Source organism: Oryza glaberrima, chromosome 5 (genome assembly GCF_000147395.1).
Source record: "Oryza glaberrima chromosome 5, OglaRS2, whole genome shotgun sequence".
NCBI classification, from domain to species: Eukaryota; Viridiplantae; Streptophyta; class Magnoliopsida; order Poales; family Poaceae; genus Oryza; species Oryza glaberrima.
The window spans coordinates 15485709-15498445 of record NC_068330.1 but is presented as its reverse complement, the minus strand read 5'-3'; the positions used below and the strand labels follow the sequence as shown (position 1 = coordinate 15498445).

Genomic DNA, 12737 nt, shown 5'->3' with positions numbered 1-12737 from the left:
CATCATGTTTATTTTTTAAAAGTAAAGTCAAAAGATTAAAGCTAGGAGAGAGAGGGGGTGGCAAGTTGGTAATTAGGCTTCATAATAGGATACAAACACAATATTCTCTAAGAAATACCATAAAAAAATGTCATGGTTTAATGAGTACATGTATTCATGGCTCTTATTCCTGTGGTGTAGATGCATATGCGTGTTCATTAAAAACACCCGATTAGCTGGCATGTCCAATACCAGAATATTTATACAGTTATACGTACGATTTAATGATTGCATTAACAATTGGAATTTGTCAACTGTTAACGAAAAAGAAATCGTCTTAAAAACAAATGCTGCAGAACAGAAAACTAAAAAAAGGGGCGGAAGAAATACACCAGGTGTGCCTGGCGACCTAAATGATTATTCCGTTGCTTTTGCATGTGTTGAGAAAAAGGAGAAAACAGTGATGTCTAAACAGGGCGCAGCTTTGTCCGAAATGATACATGTCACTGCCAACCCAAAGCCCTCCCCAGTGGTTGTCTCCTCTTTAGATAAAATCTTACCTTTTTTTGTCTTTAGATAAAATCTTTGATAAAGACATCATTGAATTTTCATGCATGGTTACCTTCTTCGAGTAAATTAGTAATTTCCTTCTATGGGTGTGTTTAGTTCACGCCAAAATTGAAAGTTTGGTTGAAATTGAAATAATGTGACGGAAAAGTTGAAAGTTTGTGTGTGCAAAAAAGTTTTGATGTGATAAAAAAGTTGAAAATTTGAAGAAAAAGTTGGGAACTAAACCAGGCCTATGTCGTGCAAACAAACAACAAATTCATCAGTCTTAGAATAAACTTTGAGAAATGGTGCATAATATGATGCTTACAAATGTTACTTCTACCGATGCTCGGGTACACCTACACACCATATTTCCATACTAAAACTTACGGGTAGTGCAAATAAAAAAAAGTTGTTCACCGATATACTAGATTACTAGTACACAATATCTCTCTAATTGGGCACATATAAGGGATCGGTTGACCCAATGATTATACAGTGTGAGTCTCCATCTTTATCATGGTTAAAGGCTTCTAAGGTCAAAAAAACAGGCAATTCCACCACCCAAAATTACATTACATGTCATTGAGCATATTTTTAATTTAGTTAGAGCCTTTCAGTCGTTTTTTCCCCGGACAGTTTAAATTCACCGTAAGTAAAACGGTCACGTTTATACAGTTATGGCATACGATGCACTTGCACCACCACCACGTTCCAATACACCGTACTCCAGGCCACGACAAAACCAGGCAGAATGGGCACAAAAGACCGCCACCTAAGCCGCACAACAGAAGAGCTAGAACAGCAGGGGCAGCCAGCCCATAGGAAACAAACAATTTCCCTTCATCAAGGAATCGAGTCGGAGCCACGGGCTAATAATAAAGAGTATAATAATAACAATATTAATATTCATCATCATATCAGCACATAAAAACGGCGACGGCGGCAAAAAAAAAAACAGCACGACCGGTCCAGCAAATTCCAGTTGTTCAAAAAGGAGCAAAACACCAACGACGATACGATGGCTCATGGCTCCCCCCCCCCCCCCCCCCCCCCCCCTCCATAACGTGCCCACGAACTCTAGGCTGGCGTCCAGTGCGGCAGCCACATGCCCCCGTGCCACCTCGACCGGTGTGGACCATACCACGCCGCGGACGCAACTGGCCACGGTCAACTCATAAACACCGCACAAATTACACCACCACCAAACCAAATGTAGTGCGAGGCTGCGAGCTAATTACTCTCTAATAATCCCCTCTTAACTGACTAGTCTAAGCTACTGCAACTAGGATTTGGAGCAGGAGAGAATGTACATTTTGGGGGGTTTTTTTTTTTCCAGACTGGTGATTTTGGAGTCGGATTGAAGCCTAACCAACGGCGATCCTGTCCGGGCTGAGCAGCACACTTCACTTGGTTGGAGGGTAAAGGGGCGGAGCGGAAGAGGCGTTGTCGTGCTGCAGCGGGGCTCGCGGCTTGATGTCCCGGCTGCGCATGTAGGCCAGGAACTGGCCAGGGAGCTCCTCCAGCAGCGACTGGACGACGGAGATCTGCCCGCCTGCACCCAACCGACGGTCCAAGATGTGGGGTTTGATGGAATGTCAGCGACGAGATTTTACAGGGGGCACTGTCACTGTGTGTGTGATCTGTGGTAACATATGTGAGTCAGTGGCTGACCTTGGACATCCCTCATGGGGACGAACTGGACGATGTCCCGCGTCGCGATCCTGCCGGTCGAGCTCTCCAGCCGCTTGCCGTTATCTCCATCCAGGATCTGCAAAAAGAGGGATTGGTCGATTTAAAATCAGCATGAAGGATGAAAGGGAATGTATGTCTAGATGCAATCAGAATTCAGAAAAAAGGTAGTAAAGTACTGCATTAGTTCGACAAAGTGCAGGACTAGAGCTACCCTCGTAACAGCTAAGCTAAGCTTTCAAATAAGGAAACGCTGTGATTGGATGAGGTATTAAATCATACGCCTATTTTTTCATTTACTATCTTTGAAGTAAATGCCTTTACCTCCATTTGCTTGAAATCAGCATTTCCAACGCCCACGATGAGGATTGACAATGGCAGATCGGATGCCCTCACGATAGAATCTTTTGTTTCTTGAATGTCAGTGAGAACTCCATCCTGCAAAAAATGTTCAGGTGAGTGATACAGACTTGATAGACGTCAAAACTCAAAATGTTCAGAAATCTGGTCGCGTACCGTGATGATGAGTAGGACAAAGTATTTGTTGTTTCCGTATTGAAGGGAGTGGCTGGCAATCTCGGCAGCTTTGTTGATAATTGGCCCAAACAGAGTTGGCCCAGCAAGGGTGACACTGTAAAGGGTAGAGGTGTATGCTGACATGATGCCTTCAACTCCGACGACCTGTAATAGTAATTGAAAATCCATAACATAAATTAACATGATATAAATTGTAGAAACAGAAAATACATAGGATCAACCATTAAATACAAATGACTTGCAAAAAAAAAAAAGAAATACAATTGGCATTAGTAGTCATGTTGCTCATTATTTTGGCAAAGTTCAGAAGGATTTCAGGAACAACACCACACATGATTTGGCAGTACCAGAGCCATGCATTAGGTAACATAGTATAGTTATTACAAGAGTGATGAAATTGAATACAAAAGGTACATTCCATCTACAGTAATACACAAATATTAATAGTAAAAACATATGTAGCAGTGAATAGCAATTAACTAATTGTGAATGTTATAAGAAAAGCCATGCCAATTTTTAACATTCCCAAGTCCTTCTAGCTCCTAAAATTATGAATCAGCAATATCCACACACAAGAATGAGTTAAAGAAATTACAAAGGCTGGAGGGATTTTTAGTGGAACAAAAGATGGCTTAAAAGCACTTGTTGCATGAGAGGCTTTACTAGAGACTACTATTGGAAAATAGTGAAACAAACCAAGCATGAATCTAAGAGGTTCAATGGTAACGAATGTCTTATGTCATATTGTAGGAAAGGGGGAGGGCAAAGCGCTAACGTGTAAAAAAATAACTCATCAACCATGAACCTCACCTCGCAATCATTGGTAGTTGCATTCAGATTAAAACAGTGGGATATGTAGCCCTGTGGTGTCTTCGCTCCAAAACCCCATGCCGGGAATCGCCTATCATTGTCATAAAACTGCAGAACTTCGCCAACCCCTAGTATTGCCTGATACATTAAAGAGTTCAGTTTGCAGGCTTTCTTTCATTTCGAGAATAAGCTTGATCAAACAAGCCCTGACCTGCTGGTATGAGTTCGGTCTGCCAGAGGGGTCAATGTAGTGCAAAGACTGAGGTGAACGGGGGTCACCATTTGAAGCTGAAAACACACCAGGGTTGCACTTTTGTAAATATATATGAGATTGACAGTGCTATATATTTAAGCTGAAACATGGCGCTAACCCGTGAAATCTACAGCCACCATAAAATTTAGCTCAAAACCACTGGAAATGTAGTCCAAGAAAGTATGTTGAACTTTTTCCTGGAACTTATCCACAAACAATTGTCCCTTCAACTGAAACAGATCAGATATATTGAGAAATATTAGATTTTGTGTTACCTTTTTGTGTAGTAGATAACATAAAATAAGAAATTCTTAACCTTTTTCTGTCCCTTATGGCTGAAAAAATTTGCTCCAGACTTTGAATTATATACATTCTCAAGTTGAGTGATAGTTGTCTGGAAGGCCCTATTTGTAAGACAAGCAAGGATATATATAATTAAACTCAGCAACAAGAGCAAAAGATGGCAAAATGATTCTTTAGTCCTTGTGCATACCCAATAAGTTCGTGGTCACCACTTGAATCAAAATCAAAACACTCAACTAGCAATGGGTTATCCTGAAATAATTTAAAACAGAGAAAACATCAGACCAACCTCGGACTATACAAGCAATGCAATACTAATACAAATATCCAAAAGTCAGAGAACTGAACTTGCCTTGCTTCCAAATTGTTGTGATGTTAGTATTATGGGCCTCCAAACAGGGTTTAAATTGTTGCTGATCACTTCAGTTTTACAGATAGGAATGGGACCAGCAGTTTCCACCAGTCTTGATATTCTCAAGAAAGGATCCTGTGTGAATAATATCAAATGTAAATCGAGTGTTACTAATTTGCTAACTAGTAGCATACCTTACTAGCAGAGGAAGTAGTATCATACACTTTTTGAAAATACATCTTTGTTTTCCAAGTTTAGGGCATGGAGTGTCATCTCAACTGCCATCCTTGAGGAATTACTTTCTTCAGCATGTACTGTCACTGTTCCTAGAAGGGTATGTCCACAACTATCTCTGAGGTTAAGTGTCAGGCTGTGATTGTTTGTGACAATCTGTACGAAGAACAAAATATATATATTAAAAGAAGACGATCTTGTTTCTTTGCCCCTATGCATGTGCTCAGATGCCTTGTATACTGCAACTGGAACTATCTAATTCATATTATTTGCAAAGGATCCTGTAACTGGAATCATACCTCTGACAAATTGCAGCATGCTTCTCCAAGAAAATCTTGCTGAGCCAAGTTCAGTGTCTGCATAAAACAACGAATACATGATTCAGAAGTAGTAGTAACTTTACAAGCTAGGAATGGCACAGAATTGGAATGGGTTAAATCAATTGTTCATCAATGTTACTATATATTCTCTTAGTAATGCACTTTATTTCCCAAATACCATATTTAGGTGACCAAGGTAAAACTGTAGAGGAGCCTAAATGAGATGAGACAATTCTACAGCCAAGTCACCAGCTGGTTTTCTGAGAAAATATTAACAATTGAGGCCATTCTTCAGTCAAATCATCACCCAGCTAGTTTCAACACATATGAAATGTATACATGCACCATTTTTGTTTAATTATGTAATGTGATGCGTGTTGGAAGAATTTTCATGAGAAGCTCAAGGCCCCCAAAATACGCATCATATGTAGTATCCACAAATAGGAAAGGACTAAAAGATGCACACCATCAAATATAGCCATATGATAATAAAGAAAAATGGTGCGATAAATGAAAAACCATGGATTGATTTCAAGATCATATTTATAGGTGATTGAATATATCCAAATTGAATATGGGCACATGAGAAAGAAAAGTTCAAAGAGGGAAAAATATGAACGGAAGGAACAAAATATACCTTGACTGGCGTGTTATGGTACCTTGTGTCGATGTCATATATCTTGAATCTGTCATAAATGGAAACAAAAGTGTATTGATAATTGGTAAGTAGGATATGTCTACAAGTGATTCCTACATTTATATGTTATAAACTTACACAAGCGGCTGTATAATCTCAAATTGGTAACTTATTGTAGCCTTTGTGATCCACGAGGGTTCCAGTGAGTTCAGTATCACTTCAGTACGGCCAATCTCTTCTAGCCTTGCATCCTTTCTTATGTAGATCACTAACATTGGATCACTCTAAAGTATGTAATCAGACACTGGATAAATTCGGGGAATACATTCACATATGCAAGGAAAATAACCAATCAGAATTAGTTTGTTGTTATGGTAAATGCAATGACAGACAATGAATAAAATGTTTACCATGTTTGTATAGATGGTGCAAATCAACAGATGTATTGGTTGTTGGCTTGTTGCATGTTTTAACTAGTATATTTGAGGATAAGTATTGATATCTGTTATACATATGTGAGAATAAAACATGTTGAACTTGGTTCACAATTTGACAGTAAGGATCGTTTCCTATTTACTTAAACTTATAATATTTACTTCCTACTTCCGACTAGAACTGTTGCTCTTTTACAACATCACTCTTAGAAGTACCTAGAAACTCGTTTTATTTTAAAAACTAAGTTAATTAACAACTCAGATCGTAACATTACAAAGTAATGGTGATTTGTACCTTGGAAAAAGCATCCATATTCCGCAACTTTGATGCTGAAAAGGATAGCTGCAATAGTAAGGAAGATAGAAATAAGTCAGTGCTGGAGATCATATGACGTTCACGACCCACTGGTTCAGAGCTAGTTAGCAACTCAGCATGACAAATGTAGAATTGATGCAACAGTGCCACATACAGATGGGACTTCAAAGTTCAAATTCATACAATACCGAACTCTCCATGACTCCCATGCATGTCCTTTTCAGTTTTCACACATCAAGATCACTACAAGACAATCCAAAACATACAAACGCTCCTAATAAACTGTTACAGGTGTTCTATCTAGCGAGCACATTATGCACATGCAACCAAGGATATGAGCCTAAAATTGTAAGGGGAAAATGCATGAGTGGAGTGGCAATTTATAAAGAGAAAAGGTGTGAACCTACAACTCTTCAAATAGGCATATCTCCATTCCTTATTTCCTTGCATATATTTTTCAGAATAAAAAACAGATTATAATATTATAACTATATTTTATTTTTAGACGGTGTTGAATAAATCTTATGAAGACCAAAATTTTAACTAAATGTTTTAGGTAATGTGTACGACATAAAGTTTATTCTCAGCGAGACACCACACACAAATAGGGATCAAGTTATCAGGCCAAGTTAGTGCTGATCAACACCTGCACACGTCTTATATGTCAGACTCTAGCATATTTGAAAAAGAGATTGATATCTCCCACCCAGTCCAACCTATAACATATTTTGCCTGTCCTAATCCATTTGCAGAAACGCACCCACTATTCAATTCTCTATCAAAACAAAATGATTAGTTTTTTTTCGGAGACTTTACAGCTGAAAAACAAACCGATCATCATTTGAGGAACAATATACAGAAAAACTGAACATACAAGCACCGGAAGTTCTAATTTCTGAATTTACGGTGAAATAAAAATTAAGAAAATAAAAAAAATGGATGCATGCATGGAGTTTGGGCTAAAAAAGGCAGAACTCTAACATCAAGGAGAAACGCACATTGACGCATGGCTTAGTCCTAATTTTTCAACGAGAAACAGTTCTGATGGGGGCACATTTTCCAAATTAAGTCCAACCACATTCAAATAAGTAATGGATAAATGGTAAAATCGGTTTAGAATTTTTTTTTGATAGTAGGATACTAGGATTTGTAGTTACCGAAAACACGCACACATGAAACCCGGTTCAGACCGGAGCATCGGCATTTTTTTCAAAAAAAAAAAAAAAATCCTTCAGACTTCAAACAATGTTGTTACGGAGGAAAAAAAAAACCCTCCAAATTGGCACATCAATGTTGTTACGGAGGAAAACACGCGAGTAATCAAAACGAAAAGGACAAAGTCGTAGTAGTAATTCATACGCAAACAAGGCACATTTCCGTCCGCTAATAGTAAGAAATTTCTGAACATCGAGTCCCCCGTCACCTCTCCAGAAACCGAAGCACATTGTCCCCACTCCCCACCAAAACAACCACCAAAAGCTACTACCAAAAAACCCACTCCGCCGAAGCCGATCGCGAACGACGGCAAGCAACCACCGGGATTCCCCCCTCCCCCCAAAAACCCACTGAACTGAACAACTAGGGTTTTCGGGAGGGGAACGTACCTCGAGAGGCGAGTAGAGGCCGCGGAGGCCGGCGGCGTTGAAGAAGTGGTCCACCGCCTCGTTCGCCCCGCCGCCCTGCCCCGCCCCTCCTCCCCCTCCTCCTCCGGTCCCCGCCGCCCCGCGGCCGCCGCTCCCGCCCACGGCCTCCATGCCGCCGCGCACGTCGCCGGACAAGCACCCGCCCATCTCCCTCGACTTCTCTCTCGCCGCGGCGAAAACGTTCGTCGCAGAGTTTGGATGCGCGATTTCGAATTGAATTTGTTTATGATCAAGGCGGATTCTGCAAGCCTGAAGCTGAAGCTTTTTGAAAGTTTTTCAACTGTGGGGAGAGGGGAGTATGGGAGAGGATATTTATAGGTCAAAGCGCGGCCCCACGTGTCAGAGAAATAGATATGCTTTCTCTTTTTTAAAAAAAGGGGGGAAAACGCGGCTGAACTTGAAAGAGAAATAGCTGCGAGAAAACTAGGAAATTTCTTAGCGCAAGAAAGAGGACTCCCTCTACGGCTCTACGCGGATTTTTACGCTCCTTCCTTATAAAATCCAGAAAATTTTAAAAAAGAAGTACTAATAAAGATGGCAACATATCATATGCACACAGACCCTCACGTGTACACACGTACACACCAACTAAAAAATATCACCAAAAAATCTAGAAAAAATCATGCACATACTTTTAATTGTATTACACCTAGGGTTAAAATCTTAACGTCAAATTCATTATATTTTAGCCGTAACAAAAAAAACAAAAAAACTGACAGTTTTAAGGTTGCAATTTTGTCAGAATTTTATCTTTTTTTTATTCTCTATGTAGAATGAATTTGAAGATGCGACTTTGCACGTAGATGTAATACTATTGAAAGTACATGTATGAATTTTCCTAGAATTTTTTGTGATAATTTTTAGTTGGTGTACACGGTGTGTACACGCGAAGGCCTGTGTGCATAGGATACGCTCTCAATAAAGATATACCCAACTGAATTTGGCAAGATTTTGTCACAGAATTGCACGTTTATGAAAAAAAGACGCGAATATTAGGAAATGGCCTAATATTAAATAATTAGAAAGGCTGAGGCTTCAAACATAGGTCGTTTGGCCCACTACCTTGTGAAGATAGCCGGAAGACCCCTGGCGTTTCTCCACACGTTTACGAGGCTCTATTGTAAAACTATAGATTTGATTATACTAACATTATAGTAAAATTATATATTCCAAGGTTTATATTTTAGGATTATGTAATTTCAAACAAAATTATTACTCCATTCCCCTCAAAATATAAACATAGTTATGCAGATTGTAGTTAAAGTGTATTATGTTTTAGGATGGAAGTTTTACAAAACTAAAGATTTTGTAAAGCACAAGTATAATAGCTTAATAGTACCTTTACACGAATGAAAGCACTACTAAAAGAGGTGTTGTGGTCTTGCACTGGAGTACTTCTGATGGCAGAGCAATGTTGGCTACAGACATATGCTCCCCAATAAGATGGATTGCTTGTCACAAGATAATTTGGTCGATGGGATCGAAAGTAAATCTCGTAAAGGTAGAGAGGGTTGAGAAATATACTTGTATATGGCAAAGCTTAAAGAGTTACAAAGCTCATTTTAAAAAACGAAGTCCTCTTAGATCTTGTTACTACAAAATATATATAAGTATATAAAGTAGGAGTACTGGTTCCTCCGTCCCAAAATATAAACATTTTTAAGGATGGCACGAGTATTAATAAAGTATGTGAAAATGATTGGAGGAAGTATATGATTGGTTGAAAAGAGAAAGTAGGTGAAGAATAATGGTTGTGATTGGTTGAGAAGAAGATGTAGGTGGAAAAATAACTTTATTTTAAGACAAGACACTATGCTAGAAACAGCTATATTTTAACACGGGAGTAGCAGTTATCTCACTGTACAAACTTTCTTTCTCTTGTTGCTCTGGTTCACCCCCATCAGCTTTAGCACTCAAAATCAAACTTATAGAAAAGAAAAGGATAAATGGAGTTTATAGGTTAAAATGAAGAGTTTTCATCTTCTTATTTTGGTCTGAAATATGAAAAAAAATGTCTCACCCTAGTAATTTTAATCAATCACTAGCTCCAACTCCATGATTCTAACTTAATTTGGCACTTAGCACAAATAGAGTTAAGTTTGAACTTAAAATACGAGCTACGCTTAGTGTTCAATTCTATTATCTTGTCCAAATTTTCTATAAATTCAAGCATGGTTCTGAAATTTGTATGAAACTTGCATGAAGTTTGGATCACATTGTCAGTGTTTGGATAAGGCATACCCAATAGTCTTAGGTTAAGTTTGACGAGACCCACCATATACCGAGTCTTACATGAAATTAAGCCTCGCATACAGAAGGTATCCCGATGCAAAGTTCTACATGGAAACTACAAGGACTACTCGAATCGTATCTATATTTGTCTTTCTAGTTCTACTTGGACAAGGGGACATCTGTCGGATCGTATCCATATTTGTCTTCCTAGTTCGACTTGGATCGTATCTATATTTGTCTTCCTAGTTCTACTTGGATAAGGGGACATCTGTGGCTAGGTCTACTTGGATAAGGGGATATCTGTGGGTATAAATACAAAATATCCATATTTGTCTTCCTAGTTCTATTTGGATCGTATCCATATTTGTCTTCCTAGTTCTACTTGGACAAGGGGACATTTATGGCTAGTTCTACTTAACAAGGGGACATCTGTGGGTATAAATACAAACTAAAGGGGATCGCCATATTTGTCTTCCTAATTTTACTTGGACAAGGGGACATCTGTTGGTATAAATACAAAACAGAGGGGACATCTACTAGTTCTACTTGGACAAGGGGACATCTGTGGGTATAAATACAAAATAGAGGGGATCGTATCCATATTTGTCTTCCTAGTTCTACGCATGCAGACAAGGAAACCTACCACCAGGCTACGCTCCTCCTCATGATTGAAAGTAGTTAGTTGTTTATTTATTGGGTTATTAAGCCGCTTTGGACCATTGGTCCGACCGGTCAGACCAATAAACCAGTGAACCGATGGCCTCACTGGTTCGATTGCTGGTCCGGTCTTAATAACTATGAACCTAGCACTATGTCTGATCTCGCCGAGTTCATATTCGAGGAGGAAGTCTATCCTGTCATCGACTACGTGTGGTGGTTCATGCCGTCATAGGTTATCCCAAATATTATACTTGTGTGATTCTGATGAATAAAAACAACACCGGCTTTAGCCAACAGAAAATAAACTTGTATATGACAAAGCTTAAAGGGTAAGAAAGCTCATTTTAAAAAACAAGGTCCTAACAAGGTCCTCTTAGCTGCTGAAAGATCCCGCCCAGTGCCCCCTTCCTTCCCCCGCCGCCTTCCGACCAAAGAGAGTATACAATTTTGTCTTCAGGACACTCATGCCCGATCGTGAGACTGCATGTTGAACGCCTGATGGCACCTTGCTCTGACCTGAGCTATGCAACAGCGGGATCCCCCTTGATCTTTGCCGGATGTGCTTGACAGTCCCCCATAGTACGCTAACTTGGGGACTTTTTAGTCCATTTTTTCCAAGAGTCTCCGCTAGTTGAACCGCGTCCAGTAGATGACCTCTTCAGCTCATCCCCTTTGTCAGCTCTTATCTTGCCTACAATATATAAGTATATAAAGTAGTTAACTCACTGCACGAACTTTTACTTTCTCAGTTTGTGTTGCCTTACTACCCAAAATCGAACTTATACAAAATGGATAAATGGAGTTAATAGGTTAAAATGGAGATTTTTTTCATCTTATTTTGGTCTAAAATATGAACAAAAAATGTCTTGTAATCTTAGGTGTGATTGGTTTGTGGATAAGGTTGGATAGAATATAGCTATCCATATTAGGGGGACTCAGCTTGGGTGACATTGCCTAGCTAAGTCACGACGTGACATTGCCAAAATCTGGACCATGCGAAACTGATCGGACGGATATGCTGCTTGAGCCTGCCTGTAGGTAAAAAAAAAATTCCCAACCCATCATCCTGGCGGGAGACGGCGTCCCCAATTCCATCCCGCGCGCCACCGCGCGAGGCGTCCAGCTCGACTGGCCTTTGTTCGCCCGCCACCGCGCCAGATGACGCCTCCCCGCGCCAGGCCGCCGCGCCACCGCGAGTGAGGAGGGGACCGGGCGACCGCCTGTCCGTTTCGCCTCCCTCGCCCGTGTCAAGCAGCCACCGCGCCAGACGACGCCCCAGTCCTGCGTGCTCGCCGCGAGTAGGAAGGGGGCCGGGCGGCCGCCGCGCGAGGCCGGGGCCGGGGCCCTGCCGTGCCGCCGCGGCCGGAGGCGCGTGGAGGCGGCTGCCGTGTGAGGCCGGGGCCTGGGGCCCTGCCGTGCCGCCGCGGCTGGAGGCGGCCGGCCACCGGGCCTAACGTCGACGAGTTCCAACCGCCATCGATCTCGCTGGTTTAGAGTAAGCTCAAAGCCTTGACTTAATTCTTTTCTCCGCTAACTGAATAACTAGTAAGATCTTGCATGTATAGCTCTTAGTATATTCTTCAGATTTTGTCATTGATGTTATGCAACTTGTGCATTTCTTTCACTGATACCATGTGGTAATCACTAAAATTCGTGCCTGACCGTAGGTTGTGAGCTGTGAGACAGTGAGAGTTAGTCCATGTAGTTTAGACAGTGACATTGGGAGACATCAGCATTTTCAAGATTTGGTAAAACATCAACCAAAGAATTTTGTTCGAGCTCCTGT

General features: G+C 40.6%; 1 protein-coding gene across 1 annotated transcript; it reads right to left on the bottom strand.

Moving 5' to 3' along the window:
- Positions 1 to 1587: 1587 nt before the first annotated feature.
- LOC127772853 (protein BONZAI 3) lies at positions 1588 to 8324 on the bottom strand. Its single transcript, XM_052298837.1, has 16 exons — positions 8021 to 8324; positions 6396 to 6443; positions 5805 to 5950; positions 5667 to 5715; positions 5009 to 5065; positions 4698 to 4865; positions 4476 to 4610; positions 4314 to 4375; positions 4137 to 4224; positions 3939 to 4050; positions 3779 to 3855; positions 3568 to 3705; positions 2737 to 2901; positions 2545 to 2658; positions 2203 to 2299; positions 1588 to 2083 (listed from the first exon to the last, which is right to left on the bottom strand). Exons 1-16 carry the CDS (start codon positions 8204 to 8206, stop codon positions 1935 to 1937), a joined length of 1791 nt encoding a protein of 596 aa, XP_052154797.1. The 5' UTR covers positions 8207 to 8324; the 3' UTR covers positions 1588 to 1934.
- Positions 8325 to 12737: the final 4413 nt, after the last annotated feature.